We start from the raw sequence: 24,088 nt of genomic DNA on the forward strand, positions 1-24,088 counted from the left end.
TTGAGAAACGCTGCTTTTCTCTTCCAGGTGATCTGTATGCACAGTAAACTTTGAGAAACGGTGCTTTGCTCTGGGACATTGGTGTGTGCAATGTCAAAACTGGGTTGCTGCCCTCTGTGGGTTGCAGCTGGCAGGAAGGCAGAAGAGAAAATATGGAGGAGGCACACCTGTCTCAGAGGTCTGGCTAGGGAGTGGCACATATAATTTCTACTCACATTCCTTTGAAGAAAACTCAGTCATGTGGTCCTACCAGCTCCGGGGTTCTGGGAAATCCAGTCCTTACCTAGGTGGCTAGCTATTGTTCTAGCACCATGGCAGAATAGGTTTTAGGGGATATCTAGACTCTCACAACAGCCCAACTATCAATAACGAAGATAGAATAAGGACATTTTGATACGTACAAGGTCTCAAGTTTCTCTTCCAAGTACCCTTCTCAGGAGGTGACTAGAGTTAGACCCAAGTCAGAAGGCTCCTGGAGAGAGATTTTTCAAGGAGATGGAAGAGATAACATCTGTTTTGTTTTGAATGAATTGAGAGGATACATAGATTTTTGGAGGAAAGTATAGAGCAGAATTAGTGATAAATCAGAGAATAAGCAAATTTTAAAAATGATAGTTATTCAGGGAAAACAGTTGTGCAAGAAGAGAAAGGTAATCATAATAGACCACATGACGCAGCTATGGATAACATTTGCAATAAATCCTGGATGTTGATCTGACCCCGATTGATAGAATTCCCTTGGGAGAGCTTCCCATGTTGGGGCAGGGGGCGAAAGGGCTCTCAGGCTTCACCTTACATGGCAGGAAGCCTGTAGACAATGCTTAAAACAAAAATCAAGAAGTAGCAAAACAAGCATGTTGTTTAGAGATGGAGGTAAATGCCAAAAGAAACATCGAACGGAGGTGAAAGTAATTGCCTCTGAGGAGAAGGAAATTGCAGGGGGAAGGAGTTTACTTTTTCTTGTAATAGCCCTTGTAGTCGTATCTGACTCCTTCAACTATGTGGATATACAACTTTGGAAATAAAAATTAAACATGAAAAGCGAGAGAGGAGATAGACGTTACTGTGAAAGAGCCCTGAGTGTGGAGGAGTGTTTTCTTTGGCTTCCTTCCTTTATCCCTCCCTTTTCCCTCCTTCCCTCCCTGCCTTCCTTCCTCTCTCCCTTTCTTTCTTTAACGGAAGAGACTTGCACAGGTTTATTTACCATGGAGGAAGAACCAGTAGAGAGAGGCAGAGTTTGAAGAGATGGGGGCGGTTTGATGAATCAAGGTCTCAGAGGAGGTGGGAGGGGGAGCGATCTGAGCACAGGTGGAGGGATTAGCTTCGACCTGGAGGCGGCATCTTAACCTTGGTTGTGTAGGAGAAATGGTGTCGATGTCGGTGCTTGTCGGTAGGAGGTGGGAATTAAAATCATTCATCCCTCAGAGCCTAATCTCTGTGAAGAGCGGGAGAAGTCACTCTGAATGTGAGGAAGGTTTAGAAAATTAATGAGTTGGATGGGAGCAGGAGTAGGAGGTGACCAGGGTCGTGGAGGGGGACAGGGGGTTATCAGGTGTTGAGGGCCCAGCTGAGGTTAAAGGCCATAGGTTTGTAGTGGCCCAAATCCATACCCAGCGCCGAGCATGGTGTTGGCACCTAGGATGCGTTAAAAATATTTGTTGGATGAATGAGTAAATGTGGTTGTGTGATTTTTCTCTGACAGTGCCTCAGCAGCCCCGTGTTGGAGGGGACAAGGGCGGGGTGGTGGTTAGAGCCAAGAGTGGGGTTTGAGAGCAGGTTTTGTGAAAGGAGGAACAGTTGAGGGTGCTGATGAGATAGTGGTTGATGTGATGATCCTGAAGTTTAGCCTGGAAAGAAGAGGAAGTGTTAAATTGCGAGAAAACAGAAGGGCCAAGAGCTTTGTGACAAAAAACCAAGAAGTCATTAAAAAAAAGTGATTATAATTGACTACATATTAAATATAAAAATTATGAATTATTAAAAATACCAGAAGCAAAATACTTTGAAACTAGAAGTGATGGTTACACACATTGTGCATGAACTAAGTGCCACCCAATTTTACACTTTAAAATGGTTAACTTGGGACTTTCCTGGTGGCACAGTACTTAAGAATCCGCCTGCCAATGCAGGGGACACGGGTTTGATCCCTGGTCCGGGAAGATTCCACGTGCCGTGGAGCGACTAAGCACGTGCGCCACAACTACGGAGCCTGCACTCTAGAGCCCATAAGCCACAACTACTGAGCCCGCGTGCTGTAACTACTGAGCCCATGTGCCACAACTACTGAAGCCCGTGCACCTAGAGCCCGTGCTCCGCAACAAGAGAAGCCACCATGAGAAGCCCATGCACCGCAATGAAGAGTAGCCCCCACTCGCCGCAACTAGAGAAAGCCCGCACATAGCAACGAAGACCCAACGCAGCAAAAATAAATAAATAAAATAAATAAAATGGTTAACTTTATGTTATATGAATCTTACCTCAGTAAAAAGAAAAGAAGAAAAAGCTAGGAACAAATTCAGAAGACAAAGTGAGAAAAATATGAGCAAAATAAATGACAAAGGGTTAATTGCTTTACTATATAAAGAGTTCTCAGGGTACTTTAAGAAAAACAACATCAACCCAGTAAATCAGGTTCATCCTCACTCATGATCAAAGAGATGCAAATTAAAACTAGGGTGATACCATATGTCATCTGCTTGATTGGCCGTAATCAAAAAGGCGCTCACCCTTTTTTTATCTCATTTTTTAAAAAAGTTTATATTGAAGTATAGTCGATTTATAATGTTGTGTTTTAGGTGTACAGTAAAGTGATTCAGTTATATGTATACTTTTTAATATATACATATACTTTTTTACATATATACTTTTTTTTTTTTTTGGCCACACTGTGTGGGATCTTAGTTCCCCAACCAGGGATCAAACCCGTGCCCCCTGCAGTGGAAGCGTGGAGTCTTAACCACTGGACCACCAGGGAAGTCTTTGTATACTTTTATATTTATATGTTGGGTTGGCCAAAAAGGTCGTTCGGGTTTTTCCGTAAGATGTTACGTAAGATGTTCTGTAACATCTTGCGGAAAAACCCGAACGACCTCCGTAACATCTTACGGAAAAACCCGAATGACCCTTTTGGCCAACCGGATACTTTTATATATATATACTTTCTCAGATTCTTTTCCATTATAGGTTATTACAAGATGTTGAGTGTAGTTCCCTGTGCTACACATTAGGTCCTGTTGGTTATCTATTTTATATACAGTAGTGACGCTTACCCTCTTTGACCCACCAATTCTACTTTTTTTTTTTGACCACGTGGTGGCTCGTGGGATCTTAGTTCCCTGACCAGGGATTGAACCCGGGCCGTTGGCAGTGAAAACAGGGAGTCCTAACCACTGCCAGGGAATTCCCCCACCAATTCTACTTTTAAGAGTTTGTCCTACAGACGCACTTTGCATGTGCAAAAAGACATATCTTCAAGGATAATTATTGTAATACTGTTTGAATTAGCAAGAATGGACATCCTTCATGTCCATTGATAGAAAATTGGTAAAAGTAAATGACATCTAGGCAACTCTTTTTTTAAAATATATTTATTTTATTTATTTATTTTTGGCTGCATTGAGTCTTCGTTGCTGCGTGCAGGCTTTCTCTAGTTGCGGCAAGTGGGGGCTACTCTTCGTTGCGGTGCGCGGGCTTCTCATTTGTGGTGGCTTCTCGTTGCGGAGCACGGGCTCTAGGCACATGGGCTTCAGTAGTTGTGGCACGCGGGCTCAGTAGTTGTGGCTCGCAAGCTCTAGAGCGCAGGCTCAGTAGTTGTGGTGCACGGGCTTAGCTGCTCTGCGGCATGTGGGATCTTCCCGGACCAGGGTTCGAACCCGTGACCCCTGCATTGGCAGGTGGATTCTTAACCACTGTGCCACCAGGAAAGCCCCTAGGCAACTCTTTAAAAGAATGAGGTAGATCTATGTGGATTGCTAACGGAATGTTCTCCTAGCTGCATTATTAAGGGAAAAAAGCAAGGTGTAGAAGAGTGTGCATAGTATGCTACTATCTATATTTAAAATAAGGGGGAAATATGTTCATATGTGTATGACTGTGTCTGAAGAATGTCTTTGGAAGAGTAATCAAGGAACTGCTGATAGTGATCGCCTCTGGGAATGAGAAACGGGAGGCTGGGGATCAGGGGCAGGAGGGAGCCTTCTGTTCACTCTTTACTGTTTGGATTTTTTTTTTTTTAAGCCGTGTGCTTGTTTTACTTAAAAACATTAAAAACGTGAAAAGCTAAAAGAAAAAAGGCATTGTTTCTCAAAGCATGTGCTAATTCAAAATCCCGATTCATGGATTCTTCCTGGGATCGACTGAATCAGAACTGGGGAAGGTAGAAGCCTGGGACTCTGTGTCTTTATCACGTACCCCAGAGGATTCTGATTTCACCTGAAAAAGTTTGAGATCCATGGGCCAAGAGCTCAGAGGTCAAGGAGCGGGTTCGTAGTTGTCAGAGGGATGATGACGGCTCCTCCACATGAAGAAGACCAGGGCGTGCAGGGTAGGCTGCTACTGTGGAGAGGTAAGCAAGGTCATTGGCATTTTGGCAGCACTTAAAGCCTGTGGGTAAATCATGATTTAATTAGATGTCATGAGCCATAACATAGACTAAAGGCCTGTATGAGCGGCTCCATTTGCCTCACCAGCCTCATCTGGAACTACTTTGCCACTGGCTGTCTCTGTCCCAGTCCCTCTGGCCTCTTTCAGTCTCTGAAATGTTCTGTGTTCCCTCCTGCCTTCACACGTGGTGTTACTTTTGCCTGGGATACTGGAACTCCTCCTCATCTTCCAGTACTCTGCTCAAAGGTCACTACCTCCAGTGAAATCTTCTTCCAGCCCTAGCCTAGATCAGAACTCCCTAGCTCCAGGGAAATCTTCTTCCAGCCCTAGCCTAGGTCAGAACTCCCTAGCTCCTGCATTTCTCCTTTGGAGCACAGATACTGCAATGATTTAATGTTTGCTTCGGTCACTGCCAACCCTATACTATGCCTGGCACATAATAGTGGTTTAAATCAAGATTGTTCATGGAATGAATGAATGAGCCATAAGAGAAAAAGGAGAAGGCTTGGGCTACAGGAGTGGGAGTGGGTGGTGGGGTGAGGGATGTCAGTGGAGTACTGCTAACTCCCTCCAGCCCAGCCTGGGGCTTCAGCCAAGCCTCTGGGAGTCCCTGATGGACGTCAGAGGAGCAGCAGTAGGATGTAGCTTCTCGGACTTGTCCACAGCGGCACGACTCTCTGTGGCTGCCCAAAGCCTCGGTGTCTGTGTTACAGTGTAAGGACCAGGCTCCACAGAGATGTGTGTCGTGGGGCTTCTGCCTGCAGCCGTGGTCCCGCTGAGCCCCAGGAGTGGACAGCTTGAGCAACCATAGGAGCAGTGGAAATGAACACACTCGGTCACAACAGGTCACCATGCGGTCATGTGTGTCAGCTGCAACAGGGAAGGGCCTGCCCTGCCCACCTCCCAAGAGCATCTAGTCTGCAGGGAAGTGAGTTATCATTCCCTCTGTAAATGAGTAAGTTTACTTTGTGGCTTTACCAAACTGTACCTTTGAGTTGGGACTGACCAAATCAAGTTTCCATGTTTACCTTGGAGCTCAGGTACAGCTCAGCCATTCAGTAAACGTTTACTGACAGCCTGTGGGCCAGGTGCCACGTGGGTGCAGAGAAGAGATTGCGTCCTCACTCACAGCTAAGAGTCATGGGTACGCACACCATGTGCTCCTTAAACACTGCATAGAAAACACACACGCTCATGCCTATTAAAAGGTTTATTTTCTTCTTTATGCTCAGAAGCAAAGAACTGGCCTTGCCCCCCAAAGGGTCTCATCCTGAAGGAATGGGAGGCAGAGATAGTGACAGGAGGGGGTGTTGGCGTGAGGTTGAATGTGGGAGCTCTTCCACCCCCCCTTTCCCTACTATCCTCTTCAGTGTCCCCCTCCAAAAAATTTAGGTACGAACCCAGCTTGCCACCCACTGGGGGGCTGGGGAAGCACAGCCGTAGTCAAAAAATTAATGCCCACGATCCACAAGAGATGGGTCCAGTGTGTATCTGGTGGGGGATGGGGGGGGGGAGGGAGAGAGGGGAGGGGTTGGTTGAGGAAGCCGCTGGGTGGAGGGGAAAGGAAGAGAGGCTGGGATCCCCCCCAGTGACAGTGGGGGTCTTGGTCCTGCCCCTGCGTCTCCCAGCACCACCCACTCCCTTCTTCCAGCCCCGCTTCCTAGCAGAACTGGTCGTCGTAGTCCTCGTCCTTCATCCCCTTCAGCCGAAGCCGGGCAAAGTCCTCAAACACGATGTCGTCATCTGTGGCATAGCTTGGTGGTGGAGAGGAGGGGTGAGGCGAGGGCTCCAGCCCTCCTTCTCCACCTCCCACTCCCCTCCCGGAGACAGAGGTGCTGGGGCAGCCATGGGGCTGGAGGTATTTGCAAGAAGGGACAGAGAAGGGCAGGTAATCGGCAGCTCACAAGGCTAAGTCCTCTCGATTGGATGCTTCAACCATCCCTCCCCCAAAAGAGAAAAACAATGAGGGGCAGAGGGTAGGTTTGAATGTTACAGGGATCTCTGTCCAAAGAGAGTCAAAGCTCGGAAGGTAGGGGGTGAGTCTCTTACTTGGTATCAAATTCAATGAGGTTGGTGTCCACAGGGGCATCTGTTTCAGGAGCAGCTGAGGGGAGGAGGAGAGAGGCGGGGTGGGGGGTTGCTGAAAGGACCGGCTTTTTTCTCCTCTGGACTTGCTTCAGGCCTTCCCTTGCGGGGCTTGGGCAGGTGGCAAGCTCACCTGACTGGGGTCTGGGGAGGGTGATGTGGTCATGGGGTTTGGGGTGCATAAGAACAAAAGGCAGCTCCACAGAGACATCCCTGGGGAGAGAGAGAGGCACCGTGAAGAGATGACAGTGCAGAGCCAGAGGAAAGCCCTGCGCCATCGCCCCACCCCCAGGATTCCCCGACCCCAGCGCTCACCCGCCTCGAGACACCACCAGCTTCACCTTGACCCTGTAGGACACCAGGATTCCCAGCACCTCCTTGTTGGCACCCTCCTTAACGCTGCAAGTGGGAGGAGGAGTTGGACCAGAGCCCGTTGCCCTGCACCCTAGGCTGGTCTTGTGTAAGGTACCCGGCTGCGTCCTTCCTCTCATCTTCTCAGTTCTCTCCAGTAAAAGCCCAAGTCCTTGTGACCCAGCAGCCCTGCCCTGTCTTGCTCTCCATTAGCCCTCTGACCTCACTTCCTGCTCCCACGCTAGCCTCAAGGCCTGCTGTGTGTGGTCGTGTACAGAGGCGCCAGTGTGGGTGAGATCCAGCCCACACTTGCCGGAGCTGTTCCTAGAGGCACGGGGCCCGTAGAGGCCAGCAGTGGCTCTGCGGCCCCTCCTGCCGCCTCAGACACGCGGGGCCGCCTGCCTCTGCGTCTTTGCGCCTGTAGTACCCTCTGCCCGGAGGGCTCTTCCCTTGCGCATCCACAGTACCTACTTCCTTCACATCTTCCCTCAGAATTCACCTCTGGATTACGCACCACCCCCCCCCCCCCCCGCCCCGCACCACCACCGCGGCTTTATATCTCCTTTCTCTGCCTTGCTTTTTCTCAACACCTATGACTAAACATGCTCTGTATTTTGCCATTTATCTGATCTGTCTGGCCTCCGTCTCTGAGAACGTTAAGAGATGTTTTGGGTCTGTCCTGTTCGCCGATAGAGCCTGGCACACGCCTGGCGTGGAGCGAGTGTCTGTCTCCTGTGCTGCAGGACTCCCCTCCCCCAGCCCCCCTCACATGGTGCTGGACGCCAGGTTGGTGTCCTCGTGCTTGAGCTTCCCGTCCAGGGCGAGACCGCGCTTCTCCCGGTTGTTGCTGAGCAGGGGGGTTATGGTGTACACCTTACAGAACGTGGAACTGGGCGACACCTGGTCACTGGGGGGTGGGGGCAAGAGAGCGAGACTCTGGGGGCGCAGATGGGGTGAGGGGGCAGCTCCCCCGCCCCAGCAGCTTCTCCCCCGTCACTAGCCCCTGCCCTCTTTGGGCACAGGTCACAGGGAGTAGGTTTTGGCTCGACCTGCTCAATAAAATGAGCAGCTCAGAGCCACTCAGCTGGAGGAAATGCCCTTGTAAGTGGAGACAGTTCGGGAAGAAATGCCCCCCAACCTCACGTTCCCTGGGCCTACTCTTCTCCCCTGAGGTTGGGACCCAGGGCTGTTGTGCTACTCACTCTTGTTCGATCTGAGCCACAGGACACTTGTACTGGGCGGTGCTGAAGAGGCAGATGTCAGCGTACTGTCTCACTGTGGGGTGGGGTAGGGCCAAGCAGCTCCGCATGGAGTGCCGGCAGCCCTCCCCCCAACTCCAGACCCAGGCAAGGGCCCGGCCCCAGCGCATCACCGCCCCTGCCCCTCTGATGACCCGCACCCTCCCCCTAGCAGTAAACCCCACCCCCATCTCATCCTGGGACAGACAGCCTGAGTCCTTTGAGCCCCTCGGGTCTCCCCACTGGGCTATGTCCTGGGGCTGAGCTGATGCCTGAGGCCACATTTGCAGCAGCAACTCCCTCCCCTAAGACCCTTTTCCAACCCCCATGTCCTACCAGAGACTCTGATCTTCTTGACAGTCTTGGTGGAGTTGTTGGTGACGTGGACATTGACATTGAGGGTCTCCCCATGGTAGTACAGCTTTTGGGGGGGGGGGTCAGGTTAATCGGATCTTTTTTCACTGGTCCCATTATTGGTGTGCCCCCCCCCAACACACACACATTGCTGGACCTCCTCCCTCTAAACCCAAGCCCACCCCCAGCTAAGGCGGCCTCCTTTAAAAACACCATCCTGACATGTGGCTTCACCCCTCCCCCCCGGGTCTGCAGCACCTGGGTCCCCACCCCACCTCCTTGTCCAGGGAAGCCTCAAGGTGGAGGGACCGGTCAGACATGAGGAAGTGGCGTGTGGTTTCAGCCGAAGGCTGGGGGCCGGGTTTCTCTGGGGCAAACTGCACCTTTCGGATCACCAGACGCACAGAGTTCCTGGGGGCAGAGATGAGGGGTGAGAGGGTCAGTCCTCAGATGCCCAGACACTGGCTCCCGCCTCCCACAGAGGCCTGGGGCTCCTGGGACCCAGAGGGAATGGTCAGACCTGAGGGGAGGTTGCTTCTCTCACCTTTTGTGGCTTTTCTCTTCTAGTGATTTGGCACAGAAGGCTCGAATCTCAAAGTCTACCCCACAGGCCTTGGGAGGGGGAGAAAAGGTCACATCTTACACAAGGCCTCTGCCACTGTGGCCACTCCCTTCCTTCCCACTTCCCTGTCTTGGGCATGGACTCTTGCCCCATCATGGTCTGAGGAGCGTAGGGCCTGGGTCTTCCGCCTCTGCCTCCCCGAGGCCCGGCCCGGCAGAGGCTCGGTCCTCGCTGCACAAGGTGAGCCCCTCTACTCAGGGCCGTGCAGGTCAAGAGCAGGGGGTGTCGCAACTGAACAGGGACCATTCCATACACCCACTGCCATCGGGGACATCTCCCTATCCTTAGTCCCACCCTGACGTCTCCTCTCCCCCCCTCGGGTGTGTCCCCGGGCTCCTGCTGGACCCTGTTCCTCCCGTACCTTCCCTGTGTCCTCTGGGCCTGGCTGCAAGGTGACGGAGCAGGGCAGGTTCTGGGGTATCTGTGGCAGAAGAAAAGAGTTCAGTTCTTCCAGAAAGCCCCGGAATCTTCCTCCCAATCTCAAGAGGCTGGAGGACTCCTGGGGAAGAGAAAGGAAAAAGGAAGGGGCCCCAGGGGGGAGGCAGAGAGGCAAGGGCTTCCTGAGTGCAGGGTGACCCTGAAGGGGGGTGGTCTAGGGTCCCTCCTCACTGTTTCTCCCAGACCTGCCCGTAACAGGTGCCTCACCACCCTCCCAACACAGTCCCAGACGCCTTGCTCTGCAGAGGGTGGGGGCGTCCTCACTGTGAAAAAAAAGGGGTGGGCATGCTTGCCCAGCTTCCTCAGCAGCCGGTCCTGCAGGCGGGTGGGGGGCCGGGGCGGGTTGGGTGTTGGGGGGAAGGCCTGGTAGTTGGCGATGAACAGGTCCTTGCGGAAGGACAGGCCCAGGACATCCAGGTCTTCGCGGCCATAGCGGAAGGCACAGGTGAGGGTCACAAACACTGGCAAAGGTGGGCAAGGTAGGGTGGTCAGGAGCCCCCCTTCCCGCAGTCCCCCCACTTCCTAGCAGCAGCTGCTCCTTCCTCAGCAGCATAACACCTGCCTGAATCCTACTCCTGGCTTCCGCCTTGGCCCTCTGTCTCCCCAGGGCCCCTCTCAGTGCCGCCCGTTTCATTTCCCCACGTCCCCCTTTCGCTGCCTCCCCTGGGGCCCCTGGACGCGGGGCCAGTACCTCTGCGGTCCTTCAGGTAGTCAGGGTCCACTAGCACCACGCCATCTGGGAAGGGGACACATGAGCTCAGTTCCTGTCAGCGCCTCTCCTCCACTCCTGGGCCCAGGAACTTCCTCCCCTCTTGGGGCACGTGACGCCACTTTCTGGGCACACTTACCTACAGGATCCACTTTGTCCAGGTGATCTACGAAGTCCCGCTTGCCCAGGTACACGGTGAGCTGAGGATGTAGAGGGGTCACAGGGAAGATTGGGTAGGCGGGTGGCAGGGCTTCAGAGCCCTCAGAAGTGGCTGCCCTGACCCTGGTCTTCCCAGGCTGGGGTATCTGAAGGAGTTTCTCCTGGTTTCCTCCCAGTAGGGTTGGAAGAGGAGAGTGGTGGGCTTTGCCGGACTAGCCAATCTTGAGGCTTTTTAACTGCTCCCTAATATCTTTTCGCACTTCTGAACACCAGTTGGGTGTGTGTATGTGTGTGCGTGGGTCCAGGAGGACCTGGCGCTAGGCAGGCAGGCAGAGAGCCTCACTGCATGTCCTCAAGGACCTCTGGGATAAACAGGCCATAGCCTGTGGGGATGTTATCTGTTCCCAGCCCCAGGCTCCTAAGAGGGCTCCAGGCATGAGCTTCTGGCCCCTCCCCCTTGGTCTCACTTAGGGACCCGAACTGAACTGAGCCTGTCCCCACCCAGCCCTGTTGCTGGCTCAGGCCTTTGCGGCAAGGGGCTTCAGGAGGGAAGGAAGTCGGCTCTTAGCTGTCACAGGAAGTGGGGAGCTTGGGGTTGGGGATTGTCTAGGGGCAGGCTGGGCCTTGTGAGGGCCCAGGGGGGGTTGGGAGAAGCACTGTGGGAGACTCACCTTGCAGTTGGGACTCGACTTCTTGAAGACCCTAACAAAACAGAAAGGGAAACCCCACTGCCTCCCTCAGACTCAGCAGGGACCCCGGTGCCAGGACCTTGTCCCTCCCAGCCTGAGAAGCAGAGCTCACCCGAGATTCCTGCCTGGAGGCTTTGGGGCCTTACCCAGCCCTACCTGTTTCCACTTCTTCCCAGAAGGAAAGGTAACCAGAGGTCCTTAATACTCCCAGCATGGCAGCCCCTCAAAGCTGGTTGCCATGGCAACGCCCCCCCCCCGTAGTTCCCCTCCTTCCATGGCAATGGCCACTGGTTCCCAGAGGAACCGCTCAGGCTCTTCCCAGAGGACCTCCCCCAAGGGAACCTGAATGGGCAGGTTGCAGTAGTGTCTGTGTAAGGCCTAACTCTCTTTCCATCTCTGGTCTCCACCTCCCACAAGAGCTGGAGTACTTGAAAGAGCAATGGCTCTAAAATGGTTTCTATTATGGGCAGTACCTAAGTGTGACCCTACTCTCCATTAACCTCCAACTGTCCCCATCTCTGATCTCAGCAGCTTAAAAGCTTATTTGTCTTTCAAGGCCCAGCTCAGATATCACCTCCTTTAGAAAGCAGATCCAGCCCAGACTCTGGTCACTCCGTTTTTTGGGATTCCTGTCACACATTGTTTATGCTTTACCTATGGTGTGATAGCGTGCAAAAGCAGTTAGCTGTGTATCATCTGTCTCACTAGATAGACTGTGAGCAGCAGAGGCCTTATTAATTTGGGTGTCCCCAGCACAGCACCAGCCATGAGACAAAGATGATGATGCTGGCTAACATTTATTGGATGAATGATCTATGCTCAGCACTGTTGCAAGTATTTCATGTGTGTTATCTCATTTAACACTCTTAGCAACCCAATGATGGAGGTCCTAATGTTCCCATTTTACAGGTGAGGAAACTGAGGCACAGGAGAGGTCAAATATTTTACCTAAGGTCACAGAGAGTGTAAATGGTGGAATTTGGGTGCAAACAGGTGTTCTGGCTCTTCACTAAACTATTGTACTATCCTGCCTCTGTTATTGGCATTAGGTTTGTTGGAGTGAAGGAGATTCACTTTCCAGTTGCTGAAACAATCTAAGCCTGGACTCCACCCATTGCTGGGAGGGTAGGGAGGTGTCTGGCAACCCCTATGTCCTGGCCACTTGTGGGCCTATTCTTTGCTGCACCATCTTACTCCTCCCAATCCACTCTGCCTCCGCAGTGATATCTGTGAAGGGTCCCCAGGTAGTAGAAATTGAAATCCTGCCAACTGGCCCATCCCTCCTCCAACTCCACCACCCTAGTTTTTGCTATAACAACTTCACATGCCCCATCTCCCCAGAAGGCCAAGCTATCCAAAGACTATTAGGCATAGGGTATGGAGGCCCCCAGGTATCCCCATCTAATAAAGAAGAGCAAACATTGGTAAGGTGGCAGCTAGGATAAGCACCCTATCTCCTGTCCCCACTTGGGGGCTGACTGCTGTGGCATCCTCCAGCTCTCCCTCCCCTTTGCTTCTGGTTTTCCTCTTTGTCCTAGTGTTTCTTCCTATTAGGAGTACTGGCAGAGGGTTGGGACAGCCACAATCCGTTGGACAACTGGAGTGTGGCTCTGGGGTAATTGCCCTGAAGCAGCTGCAGGGCACCTGCCCTTTGGATCCTAACCCAGCCAGCCTCCTGCGGGCTAGGGAGGAGCAATGTGTATACTGAGGTTGGCGTGACCAGAGAGGTACCCAGTGAGGTGGCGGGGGGCAGCAGAAGCAGATGCCCCTTCACACTTCCTGCTATTCTCTCCATTTCCTGTGGCCCAGAATTTGATGGGGGTGGGAGGAATTGTGCCAAGTCAGCAGTCCCCCTTTGGTCCACCCGTCCCCCTCCCTGAACCACGTAACGGAAATCTGGGGCCTCCCTCAAGTCAGCAACTTCCCCTTTCTCTGTGTTTAACCCCTAATCCAGGACACCAATCCTCCCTCTGATCATCTCTCCAATATCAGTTGACTTGGTGCTCAGAAACCTATGCTTTTCTACTCTACGGGTGGGGAGTGGTAGGGCTGGTAAAATTTTTTTGCAGAACAAGTGACAGATCAGAACCAGGCCCCCATTCCTGATCCTCTCTGGAGAGAAGCAAATAGCCCCAATCTTTTTCCTCTTTTGCTCCTGATCCCCAGGGACTCAGGCGTTCACCCACTGCCCCCTTGGGGGTGTTGGGTCACAACAGGAAGTGGATTTTGCTAGAGACCAAAAAAGAGAACTCGGGGTGTCAGTGGAAGGAAGGAGCCTCGATTGCACAGAAAACATCCGGGGAGTGGATGGCGTGCCCAGGGCAGATACAGCCTCCCCTCACCCCCGGGAAGAGGGGTCAGGCCCAGAATCGGGAAGGGTCTCCAAGCACTCTGCTCCACCAAGATGAAGCTGTTGCTCCTAGCAACCCGGGGGAAGGCAGAAGTTTGGAAGCGGAGCCACCCGGCCCTTGGGACAGGTTGGGGCAGCCCGACTGCCTGTGGGTTACTGGACAGGAGGCTTTCCAGTGGCTCGGCACGAGTCTAGGGGGGATCCCCTCCTGGCATCCAGCCTGCCCATACCCGTCCCCTCGGGGCCGGCCACCTGCTCCGCCCTCCTCCGCCCCTGCATCGCAGCCTGTACCGGAGTCGTCCGGCCCCCACATCTCTGCGAGAACCCAGATGCAGGTTTCCTGATCCCCTTCAGCCTTCGCTTTCTGCAGGGGCTGTGGCATGCGTTCCCCTCATCATCCCCGAGGACCTAGGCGTGCGGCCCCGGATGGCCATCCCCTAGGGACCCAGGAGTCCGACCCCCGGATTCTCTCCCCCGGGTCCCTGTCTGGGGACCGTCCCGGCACCCGCCCCGAGCCGCCGCCCACGTCCCGCCGCGTGGCCCCACCTCTCTTACCTGGTCCCGGGTTTCTCCCCCATGGTGCGCGCGCCCGCCGCCCGCCCGGTTCGCGGCTAGCTCGCAGCCTCCTAGCCCGCTGCCAGGTCCCTGCTCCTCCCCGCGCCACTGCGCACGCGCGCCCCCGCTCTTTCTCCACTCCCCCCTCCCCTCCTGTCCCTCCCGCCTCGGATCCTGGGGAACCGAGGCCAGATGCGTCAGCCCGGATCGCGCGCGCCACGGCGCTGCCCGCCCTCTCTTCACAGACACGCGCGGTGATTGGCTCCACCCGCTCCCCTCCGCGCTCCAGCCCCACCCTTGCCGAAGGATCCCTCGCCGGCGCGCTGTCCCTACACCCTGCTCTTCCCGCCCATCTCTCCGCCCCTCCGCACCCGCTTAGGAACTGATTGGGCCTCCTCAAACGAAGGCGCCCGCCTTCCAGGGGATTGAAGCCCTCTGATTGGCTCCCTGCATCCTGGACCCTGCAGGGGTCCCCTCCCCTTTGTTTGCTTTCTCAGTGGCGGTGGAGGCGAAGGCGGTGGTGGGGGCGGTGGATGAGCTCAAGCACAGTCTAGGAAGGAGGATGAGGGGAGGCACACGTGGGTGAACGGTTCCAGTTGCGTGATACTCGCCTATTGCGCGTCGCTCACCCGCTCACCCCAGAGCTTGTAGCCGTCTTTGGCCCGCCCTCCCGCTTCTTTATTGTGGTGTGTCAGCTCCCCCTGGTGTCTGTCTTTGATCTTTGCAGGGTTACTTTTCCTAATCTCTCTTAACCACCCTTCTCCATCCGTTCATCAAAGCTAACATCCATTCATGCACGCCTGCATCCATCCATGCCTATTTTGTGCTAATCACTATGCTAGGCGATGGGGACCCAGACATGAATTAACATGGCCCCTGCCTTCCTCGTATGGTTGAGGAGACAAATAAAGAGGTATTATGATTCCAGGAATGCTATAATAGAGGTATGACTCAGAAGACAAAGTGACTCCCAGCGCTTGACTGGGGGAGGGATGGAGGCAGTGCAGGCTGTCCAGAGGAGGGGACATTTGAGGACAATCTTTCTGAAGGGTGGGCAGAAGTTGAGAAAGGGTTTTCCAAAGAGAGAGAAAGGCAAGCGGCACATCCTGTTCTGAGGTGTTTGTGGGGTTAGAGGGCAGGAGAGATAAGGCTGAGGAGGATGGCTGGAACAGGAGGGTGAAGGATATTGTATAGCAGGTAAAGGAGTGAGACAGGGGCCTCCCGTGGAGGAGGACACATGGATCCAGTAGTGGTTTTTTTAAGCCAAGGGGTGGCTTAAAATCTTCCTAAAGGATGAGATTTCTCCTTTAGGAAGATAATTCTGGGCAGTGTGGAGGGTGGAGGGAGTGGGGCATGGCTGTTGTAGGTGAAAACTAGTCAAGGAGAGATGATGAACAGTAGAGTGGAAGGGAGAAAGGGGGCCAGGCTGAAGAGTCATTTTTAGGGCAAAATTGAGCGGACTTGGGGAGGATGATGGATGATGGACATTTCTGGACTTAAGGAGCTAACATATTCTCCTTCTTCCATCTCTTTCCCCATACTCCCCTATCTCCCCCAAATGAACTAACTTCACCCTTCTCCCTCCACTTTTCTGTGCAACAAAAAGTAATGTGCACAACAAGTTTCTGAAATCATCTTTAAGGTTCAAATACAGGCCTTACTAACCAGCTGCCACTTCCCCACCCCCAGTTCTCCCACCACCTTCTAAGCTCACTCTTCACACCTTTCGAGCTTTAGCTCACGCATTTCTTTTAAACTCATGAATCACTTTTGTCAAAGGGTCATGACCAGAAGGTAATGAGATCTATATTGCTAGATATCTAAAGTGATTTTGGAGCTGAAAGGTAGTGGTCTGCATGGCATGAAAGCTACTGTATTAAAAAAAATACTAATATAAAGACAACTTTAGAATATTAAAGAAGGCTGGAAAGAATGAAAGAGATACACCATATAATCATAGTGGGAAAAACCATCATTATAAAGACATCATTTCTCATATTGCCTATAAATTGAATGCTGTATCAAAATAACAATGAGACTTTATTGGGGGGGGGAACCAGATTCTAAACATTATCAAAAGAATCAACTTTCACATATAGTCAGGAAAATTCTGAAAAATTGGAGTGAAGCAAGCATTTGTCTTACCAGATAATTTTTTATGTTATGATAATTAAAATAGTGTTATTGGTGCAATCATACTAAACGTGGCAATGAAACAGAATAGAGTGTCCAGATAAACACCCACATGGTAGTATTTCAAGTCCATGGAGAAATAATGGCAGATTCACTAGATAGGGTTGGGACAATTGGCTATCCATTTGGGAAAAAAGTTATATCTCTCACACCTTAAACAAAATGAATTTTAAATGGTTTAAGATCTAAATGCACAGAATAAAACTATAAAAGTATTAGGAGAAAATACATGAGAATATTTTTATAACCTTGGAGGTTAGGGAAAGCCTCGCAAGATATCAGACCCCAGGGCTTGAAATAACAACAGCTTACACTTTATGTACAGTATCTACCATGTGCCAAACATTGTTCCAAGCATTTTACAAATATCAACTCATTTAATCCTCACAAGCCTATGAGTGAATGTTCTACAATATCCCTACTTCATAGATAAAGAAGGGGAGGCACAGTTAAGTAACTTGCAGACTCACACAACTTGCAAGAAGCAAAGCTGGTGTTTAAACCCTGCAGTCTAGCTCCAGAGTCTGTGCCCTTAATCACAACACCTTACTTGAAAAAGGCTAAGAAATTTAAAAATAACAAAATAAAAAGGCAAATTGGAAAAAACCCCTTGCAACCTTGCAACACAGATAACAGTCAAGAATACATTCCCTCATCTACAAAGAGTTCCTACAAATTAATAAGATTAACAACCCAATAGAAAAAGGGGTAAAAGTTATGGAAAGATAATTAATAAAGAAGGAATACAAATGTCTACTAAACATATGAAGTTACTCCATTTCGCTAATGATCAGGGAAAACAAATTGAAAGAAGGAGATATTCTTTTTCATTATTCAGTTGACAAAATTAAAAAATAAACCTAGTTTTGGTATGATGTATAAACTATAGAACACTGTTCTACATGGTTGGCAGGGGTGTTAATCGATGCAAACTTTCTAGAGGGCATTTTGCTTAGTTCTTGTCAAAATTAAAAAAGGCATTTTCTTTCATCCAAAACTCATTCATTTATTCACTCAACAAATATTTATTGAGCACTTTTTATGTGCCAGGTACTACTGTTCTAGGGGATGAGGATAAAATATTGAAGATGACAAGACCCTTCTCATGGGGTCTGTATTTTAGACAGAAGAAACAGTCAGTGAGGACTTCCCTGGAGGCCCAGTGGTTAAGAATCCGCCTGCCAATGCAGGGGACATGGGTTCAAGCCCTGGCCAGGGAAGATCCCACATGCCGCGGAGCAACTAGGCCCGTGCGCCACAACTACTGAGCCTGCGCTCTAGAGCCCGCGAGCCAAAACTACTGAAGCCTGTGCGCCTAGAGCCCGTGCTCTGCAACAAGAGAAGCCACCGCAGTGAGAAGCACGTGCACCGCAACAAAGAGTAGCTCCCACTCACCGCAATTAGAGAAAGCCCACGTGCAGCAATGAAGACCCAATGCAGCCAAAAAAAAAAAACAAAAAACAAAACACGAAAACACAACAGTGAATAAGTAAGAAAATAAATTTTGGATAGTGCAATGAATTGTAAAAAAAAATTAAATAGGGTAATGTGATAGAGGGTAATGGGGGTGAGAGTGGGAACTTCTTATAAAGGAGTCCTTTCTGAGGATGGCCAGATGGCGTCAGTCATACAGAGTCAAAGGAACGTTTCTCCAGGCAGAAGCAGTAGCATGTGCCAAGGCACTGAGGTGGGAATGGGCTTGCCAGAGGATAGAAAGTAGGCTAGTTTGGCTCAAGGATAAGGAAAGAGAAGGAGAGTGACTTATGTGGTATGTGTTGAGGTCACAGGTGGGTATGGGTTGGATCGTGGGGATTCTAGTAGGCCAAGGTGAAAAGATGAGATTTCATTCACATGATATTTGGAAGCCACTGAAGGGCTTTAAGCAGGGAGTGACAAGAACTGACTTCCATCTGAAAAGACCACTCTGGTTGCTGCGTGGAGAAGGGAGTACAAAGGGCCAGAAGGGGAGCAGGGAGAGCAATGAAGAGGTCACTGCAGGAGGCTAGCATAAGAGGCCACGTGAGAGAGAATGGTTACTTGGCCCAGCGTGTCACTGGAGATGGAGAAGTAGAGAAAAATGAACCCTATTGGGTAGTATATTTTGGAGGCAGAATGCCAGGACTTGAAGAAGAATTAGATAAAGTGCGATAAAAGAGGAAAAAAGATGACCCTTGCATTTGAATCTGGGATTTGAATTTTATTAGATTCAAATTATGAAGATTTTGTGTACAAAAAAATGCACAGAAGTATTAGGGTGTTCACTAAAGTGTTTGTATTTTTTTAAAAAAAGTGTTTGTATTAGTTAAAAACTGGAGCAGCTGGAAGTACTCAGCAATAGAATTGTTAACTCGTGGTGCGCCCATTTCATTGTACCGCGCCGCTTAAAAAACGGCGTAAAGTTGCCCACAATATATATCGAGTGACAAAAGCCAAGTGCAGACCCCGCTCTTGTAAAATATACTCTGTATTTATGTGTTTGTGCATAGACTAATATTAGGAAAGTATACACATTACTGGGGGAAGGACTTGGGGGAGAGGGAGTTTCTCTTTTTACTTTATGCCCTCTTTATTGTTTGAATTTGTATTTTCAAGGCACGTGTATTGTATCATTTCTGTCGTTGTAAATGTAGTTAACAATATCTATGACTTCAGACAACGAGGCCAGTTCCTTAGGTATCAGTGATGCCTAGATCGAAAGTGTCCTGCGATTACGCTACGTTAAAGGCTAGCTTTTGGACTCCGTCGCCTGTAGTCCTGACCACGTGTTCTTTAACCGCCACTGGTCCGCCCTCCCACCCTCGACCCAGCCCACCGACCAGGCCTTGACACCCCGGGAACTAAACACCCACAGCTGGGGCGTCCCGGCCCTTCCACGCCGCGCATGCTCCCTCCCAGCCGGCGAGCGGACTGCAAAGCGCAGGACCAAGGCCCCCTCCTCACGCCCCCTCCCCTCGAGGAGTCCGTCGCGGGGTATTTGCGTCATCGCGCCACGCCACCTCCAGAGCCCGGGTGAAGATGGCGGCAGCCGTTCTTAGCGGGCCGTCTGCGGGCTCCGCGGCTGGGGTTCCCGGCGGGACCGGGGGTCTCTCGGCGGTGAACTCGGGCCCGCGTCTCCGCCTGCTTCTGCTGGAGAGCGTGTCGGGGTTGCTACAGCCGCGAGCTGGGTCCACCGTTTCTCCTGTGCACCCCCCAGTCCGCTCGGTCCCACATTTGCCGGGGCTCATGTGCCTCTTGCGGCTACATGGGACGGTGGGCGGGGCCCAGGTGAGTCTGTAGCCCGCAGGCCCACGGCCCTGTTGGAAGGTTGGCGCAGCTTTTGTGCACCGGGGTCTTGGTGTACTGCAGCTGCAGTGGAGAGGTGGAGGGAAGGAAAGCTGGGGGCAGAAAGCGGATCCAGGTATCACTCTGGACGAGATTCACGCATTTCTCCTTTATCAGCCGTGAGTCGAAGAAACTCGGAAGAGGAAGGGCCTCGTTTTCTCTACTGCTGGGCTATCGGTAGACACGCATGAATGGGTTCGATCCCAGGCCCCGTCATTCACTAGATGTATGATCTTTAGCTTCTTTTTCACCCGGAAGTATCTGTTTTGGGGCTTGTTTCGACTGAGTGAATGGATGTAGTCAACAAATATTTATTGAGCTCTTACTGAGGGCTAAATCCTGGGCGCTCCAGTTATAGATGCGATGGCGATGAACAAAATGTTACAAAACACTATGAGAATTGTATAGTAGGGACCTGTAACCTAATCTGGAAAATTGCAGAGATTTTCTTGAGGTACTGGAGTTTAAGTTGAGATCCCCAAAGATAATCATAGGAGTTGGGTAGGGGAAGAAAATAGGAGGGGCGGTTCAGTCAGTGAAAAGCTCATGTGGCAAGGTCCTCTGGTAGGAACTGAAAAGAAGGGCATTGTGCTTGAGGTTCAGAGATGGAGGGGAAGAGAGTGGCCGCTATGAGGTGAGTAGGCAGTGAACAGATCATGCAGCGCTTTGTAGACTGGTTTAGAAGAGTCCTTTGGATTATACACAGAATAGAATCTAACTTCCATTCAGTCCTACAAGCTAGAAACCCAGATGTCATTCTAAACACTTTCTTTTTGCTCACACACCTCCGTATACAGTCTGTTAAGTCCTTTTGATTTTATTCTCTAAGTAGCTTTCAGATCTGTCCATTTCTTTCCATATCTTTCCCATTGCCCCCATCCTGGCTTTAACCCCCATCATCTTACCCAGATTCCAAGAAGACATAACTGTCTAACCTATGGTAGGTTCACCTTTAATATTATCTCCCGTGCTCCATCTTCTCCCCCTAACCCTCCCCCAAATTCTGTTCATCCTGCAAGACCCGTGTACATGAGTTCTTCCTTGTCCAGCATTTGTTACCGGGATCTTCCCAGCTCTATGCTTCCTTCCAGGAAGAGGGTTATCACAACCTGCTGGGTGGTTCAATAATCTTAGCCCCAAATTTATTAGAGATGACCTCATTTATTTATTAGTCCTCATTGAGGGTGACAAAACTGTGCCTCTGGTATCTCAGCCCAGTTCCCCTCCTGTGATTCATGTGGTTCCTGAGTATTTCTGAAATATTATCTATTCTGTTTATAAATGTGTGATTTCCGTCATCATCTCTTTCAAGTCTTCCCCTCCTCCCTCAAGGCGAGCTACATGAACTTAATGTCTTGCTTAATTTCTCTTAAGTGTCTAAAGTCTAGAAGCATTTTTTAAAAATTGAAGTATAATTGATTTACAGTGTTGTGTTAATTTCTGCTGTACAGCAAAGCGACTCAGTTACACACATATATACATTCTTTTTTATATTCTTTTCCATTATAGTTTATCCCAGGATATTCAATACAGTTCCCTGTGCCATACAGTAGGACCTTGTTTATCCATTCTATATGTTTTGATATAGCTTATATCTACTAACCCCAAACTCCCAGTTCATCCCTTGCCCACCCTCCCTTCCCCTAGAAGAATTTTGAGTAAAGAATCTAAGGGTGATGTGGGAAACACCTTTAAATTGCCTGTACTATATTTTTGGATATATCTTGCCTTGAATTTTTTTCTGCTTCTCTGTGTTGTATTGAGTTCTCATAACATGGAACTGTGTGGTGGGTTTCCTTCACTTCCTTGTAGATTTTCATTCAACAAAGATTTTCTGAGTATCTCTTATGTGTTACCTACTATTCCTCATCTCTAGGTAGATAAGTAAGACATCATCCTTTTCCTCGGAGAATTTCTAGCTTAGCTGAGATGAGAAATGAAGGTAAGTAAATAGGCCTGGCGCTTGACAGAAAAAGAGATCCATTGATTGGCCCATCCATCTACGCTTAATCACCAACTTTGCTTTCCCACAGGTACTGCAAACTCAGTAGTTCCAAAATGGAACTACCTGAGCACAGTTCACAATTTCTGGCTTGCATTATGGCAACTGGTCTCCTTGCTGTCAGTCTTGCTCTTTTTAATTCATTTCCCACACAACAGCTGATCCTGTTTGTAAAATCCTTAACCTGTTTGCTGCCTTTTAAAATCCTTAAGCACCTGAACTTTCCTGCCTCAGGGCCTTTGCACTTGTGCTTGGAATCTCTCCCTGTGCTGCCTCTCCATACCTGCCCCCCCCCCAGCCACTCCCCAGCCGCAATCCCCCAAATCTTTTCAACTCAATGTTTGTTTGTCACTGCCTTTGGGAAACCTTTCCAAACCACCTATGATTAGCTGTTCTTTATTACACCATATGGAAATTATTTATTCATTGTACATATACACTCAACCTCCTTCCCCCATACCCACACAACTGGGCTTTGATTTGTTTTTGTGTGTAGTTAAAAAAAAAAAAAAAAAACTTCTGGAAAATTTCAGATGATGCAAAAATAGAGAAAATAGTATTTTTAACCACCCCCACCCCGGCCCGTGCTGTCTCTATCACCCAGATTTAAGAGTGAACATTTTGCCGGTCTTGTTTCATTCCCACTTTCCCAACTCTGCCTCCAACCTCCCCTGCCCCCGGAGCATTTTATTTTTATTTATTTATTTATTTATTTATGGCTGCATCGGGTCTTAGTTGCGGCACAGGGGATCTTTTGTTGTGGTACGCAGGCTTCTCTCTAGTTGTGGCATGTGGGCTCAGTAGTGGCGGCACGTGGACTATTTGTGGCACGCGGGTTCCAGAGCGCATGGGCTCTGTAGTTGTGTCACGCGGGCTTAGTTGCCCCGCGGCGTGTGGGATCTTAGTTCCCCGACCAGGGATCGAATCTGCGTCCCCTGCATTGGAAGGCGGATTCTTAACCACTCGACCCAGGGAAGTCCCGCCTCCCGCCGCCGCCCCCCCCCCCCCCCCCCCCCCCCGCCCCGGAGCATTTTAAAACAAATCCTGTATCTCATTTCCCTTATAATTGCACATACTTTGAAGGACAGAGTGTCTTGTTCCGCCTTGTGTCCCTAGGGCTTTAGGGCTTTGTACTGTCCCATTCTCTGGCCAGTACCCAGTGATCTTCTTAAAAATATCAGTAAGATTAGAGCATTGTCCTGCTTAAAACCGTACACTAACTTATTGCACCACGCCTTACATAGTGCGGCCTCTGCTGGCCTCTTGACCTCCCCTCACACGACTCCTGGCCTGTCTTCGCTGTGCTCCAGCCCCCCAGGCTGATCTCATTTCTGCAGCAGCTGAGGCCACTGCTCATCAGTTCCGTCACTCTTTGCTGGGAAACTCCTGGGGAGGTGAGCTGCTTGTTTAGATCCCAGCTTCCATGCCACCATTTCAGAGGAGCCTTTCCTGAGCACGCTGTTTTAAAATACAGTGGTCCTTCCCATTTCAGTCATTTTCTGTCAGATTATTCTGTTTTGGTTCTTTCCTAGCGTTCATCACTATTTGAAATAAATTAACTTATTTATTTATTTATTTATTATTTATTTATTTATGGCTGCGTTGGGTCTTCGTTTCTGTGCGAGGGCTTTCTCCAGTTGCGGAGACCGGGTGCCACTCTTCATCGCGGTGCGCGGGCCTCTCACCACCGCGGCCTCTCTTGTTATGGAGCACAGGCTCCGGACGCGCATGCTCAGTAATTGTGGCTTGCGGGCCTAGTTGCTCCGCGGCATGTGGGATCCTCCCAGACCAGGGCTCGAACCCGTGTCCCCCGCATTGGCGGGCAGATTCTCAACCACTGCGCCACCAGGGAAGCCCTGAAATAAATTAACTTATTTATTATCTGTCATGTTCTCTCTTCTCTTCTTACCTTGTTTAAATTCCATTATAATCACTTCCTCACCCTTCTGCCTTCATTGTACTTGCCCGGCAACACCCCGTCTGTGTTAAATCCAACTCTGTTTATTTGGTGCCTGTACCTGTACAGCTCAGTGTGGCTGGAGATACATGTATCCTGGCTGGCTGGTCTCACTTTAAATTCATGGCTATCATCTTCTCAAGTGGACTCTTAGTGTTGCCTAGCAATCCTGTTACATTTCCACTTTCCTAGACAACCTCTGATTACCTCTCTCCATCCTCACTCTTAGCTGATGACCTCACTTCCCATTTCAGTGAGAAAATAGAAACGGGGATGGGAATTCCCATAGGCTGCCGCCACCGCATCTGCCAGCTTACCTGTGTCTCTGCTCGTATGCTCTGCCTTCCCTCCCATTACTAGGGGTGAGCTGGTCCATGCCCCTACTCAGGCCAGCCCTCTACTTGTACATGACATCTATCCCCTCTGCATGTACACAAGTCCATTGCTTCTCCACTTGTTCATC

The 24,088-nt window shown here is 50.4% G+C and overlaps 2 protein-coding genes across 5 annotated transcripts in view; one reads left to right on the plus strand and one right to left on the minus strand.

The window, feature by feature from the left end:
• PELP1 (proline, glutamate and leucine rich protein 1) overlaps nt 1–24,088 on the plus strand; it is a 45,569-nt gene that overhangs the window by 2,567 nt on the left and 18,914 nt on the right. The window contains exon 1 of one of the 3 annotated variants that reach the window (XM_059906473.1): nt 19,200–19,609. The exons of 1 other annotated variant lie outside the window; for it this stretch is intronic. In XM_059906473.1, coding sequence (XP_059762456.1) covers nt 19,361–19,609 — 249 coding nt within the window. In that variant the 5' untranslated portion in view covers nt 19,200–19,360. Of the gene's footprint in view, nt 1–19,199; nt 19,610–24,088 lie in introns of those variants that run through there. One more of the 3 variants, XM_059906474.1, reaches the window with a different exon arrangement.
• On the minus strand, nt 5,798–14,248 carry ARRB2 (arrestin beta 2). Of its 2 annotated transcripts, none has more exons than XM_059907123.1 (15): nt 14,153–14,248; nt 11,230–11,260; nt 10,539–10,599; nt 10,382–10,426; nt 9,955–10,151; nt 9,614–9,673; nt 9,175–9,242; nt 8,906–9,041; nt 8,613–8,697; nt 8,241–8,313; nt 7,808–7,945; nt 7,003–7,086; nt 6,821–6,900; nt 6,652–6,706; nt 5,798–6,356 (listed from the first exon to the last, which is right to left on the minus strand). In XM_059907123.1, exons 1-15 carry the CDS (start codon nt 14,173–14,175, stop codon nt 6,263–6,265), a joined length of 1,230 nt encoding a protein of 409 aa, XP_059763106.1. In that variant the 5' UTR covers nt 14,176–14,248; the 3' UTR covers nt 5,798–6,262. The 2 variants fall into 2 exon arrangements, with proteins under 2 accessions (XP_059763106.1, XP_059763105.1); XM_059907122.1 differs by having other exon boundaries at nt 6,652–6,742.

This window comes from Balaenoptera ricei, chromosome 20, assembly GCF_028023285.1.
Source record: "Balaenoptera ricei isolate mBalRic1 chromosome 20, mBalRic1.hap2, whole genome shotgun sequence".
NCBI lineage: Eukaryota > Metazoa > Chordata > Mammalia > Artiodactyla > Balaenopteridae > Balaenoptera > Balaenoptera ricei.

Bases quoted from the DNA above. Each gene is read 5' to 3' on its own strand.
- ARRB2 (XM_059907122.1), bottom strand. From the start codon at position 14,175: ATGGGGGAGAAACCCGGGACCAG. The intron at 9,674-9,954 runs GTGAGGACGCCC...CTTCTGCCACAG, and splicing joins CCCACCCCTTTTTTTTCACA to ATACCCCAGAACCTGCCCTG. The intron at 8,314-8,612 runs GTAGGACATGGG...CCCACCCCACAG, and splicing joins CAAGAAGATCAGAGTCTCTG to TGAGACAGTACGCTGACATC.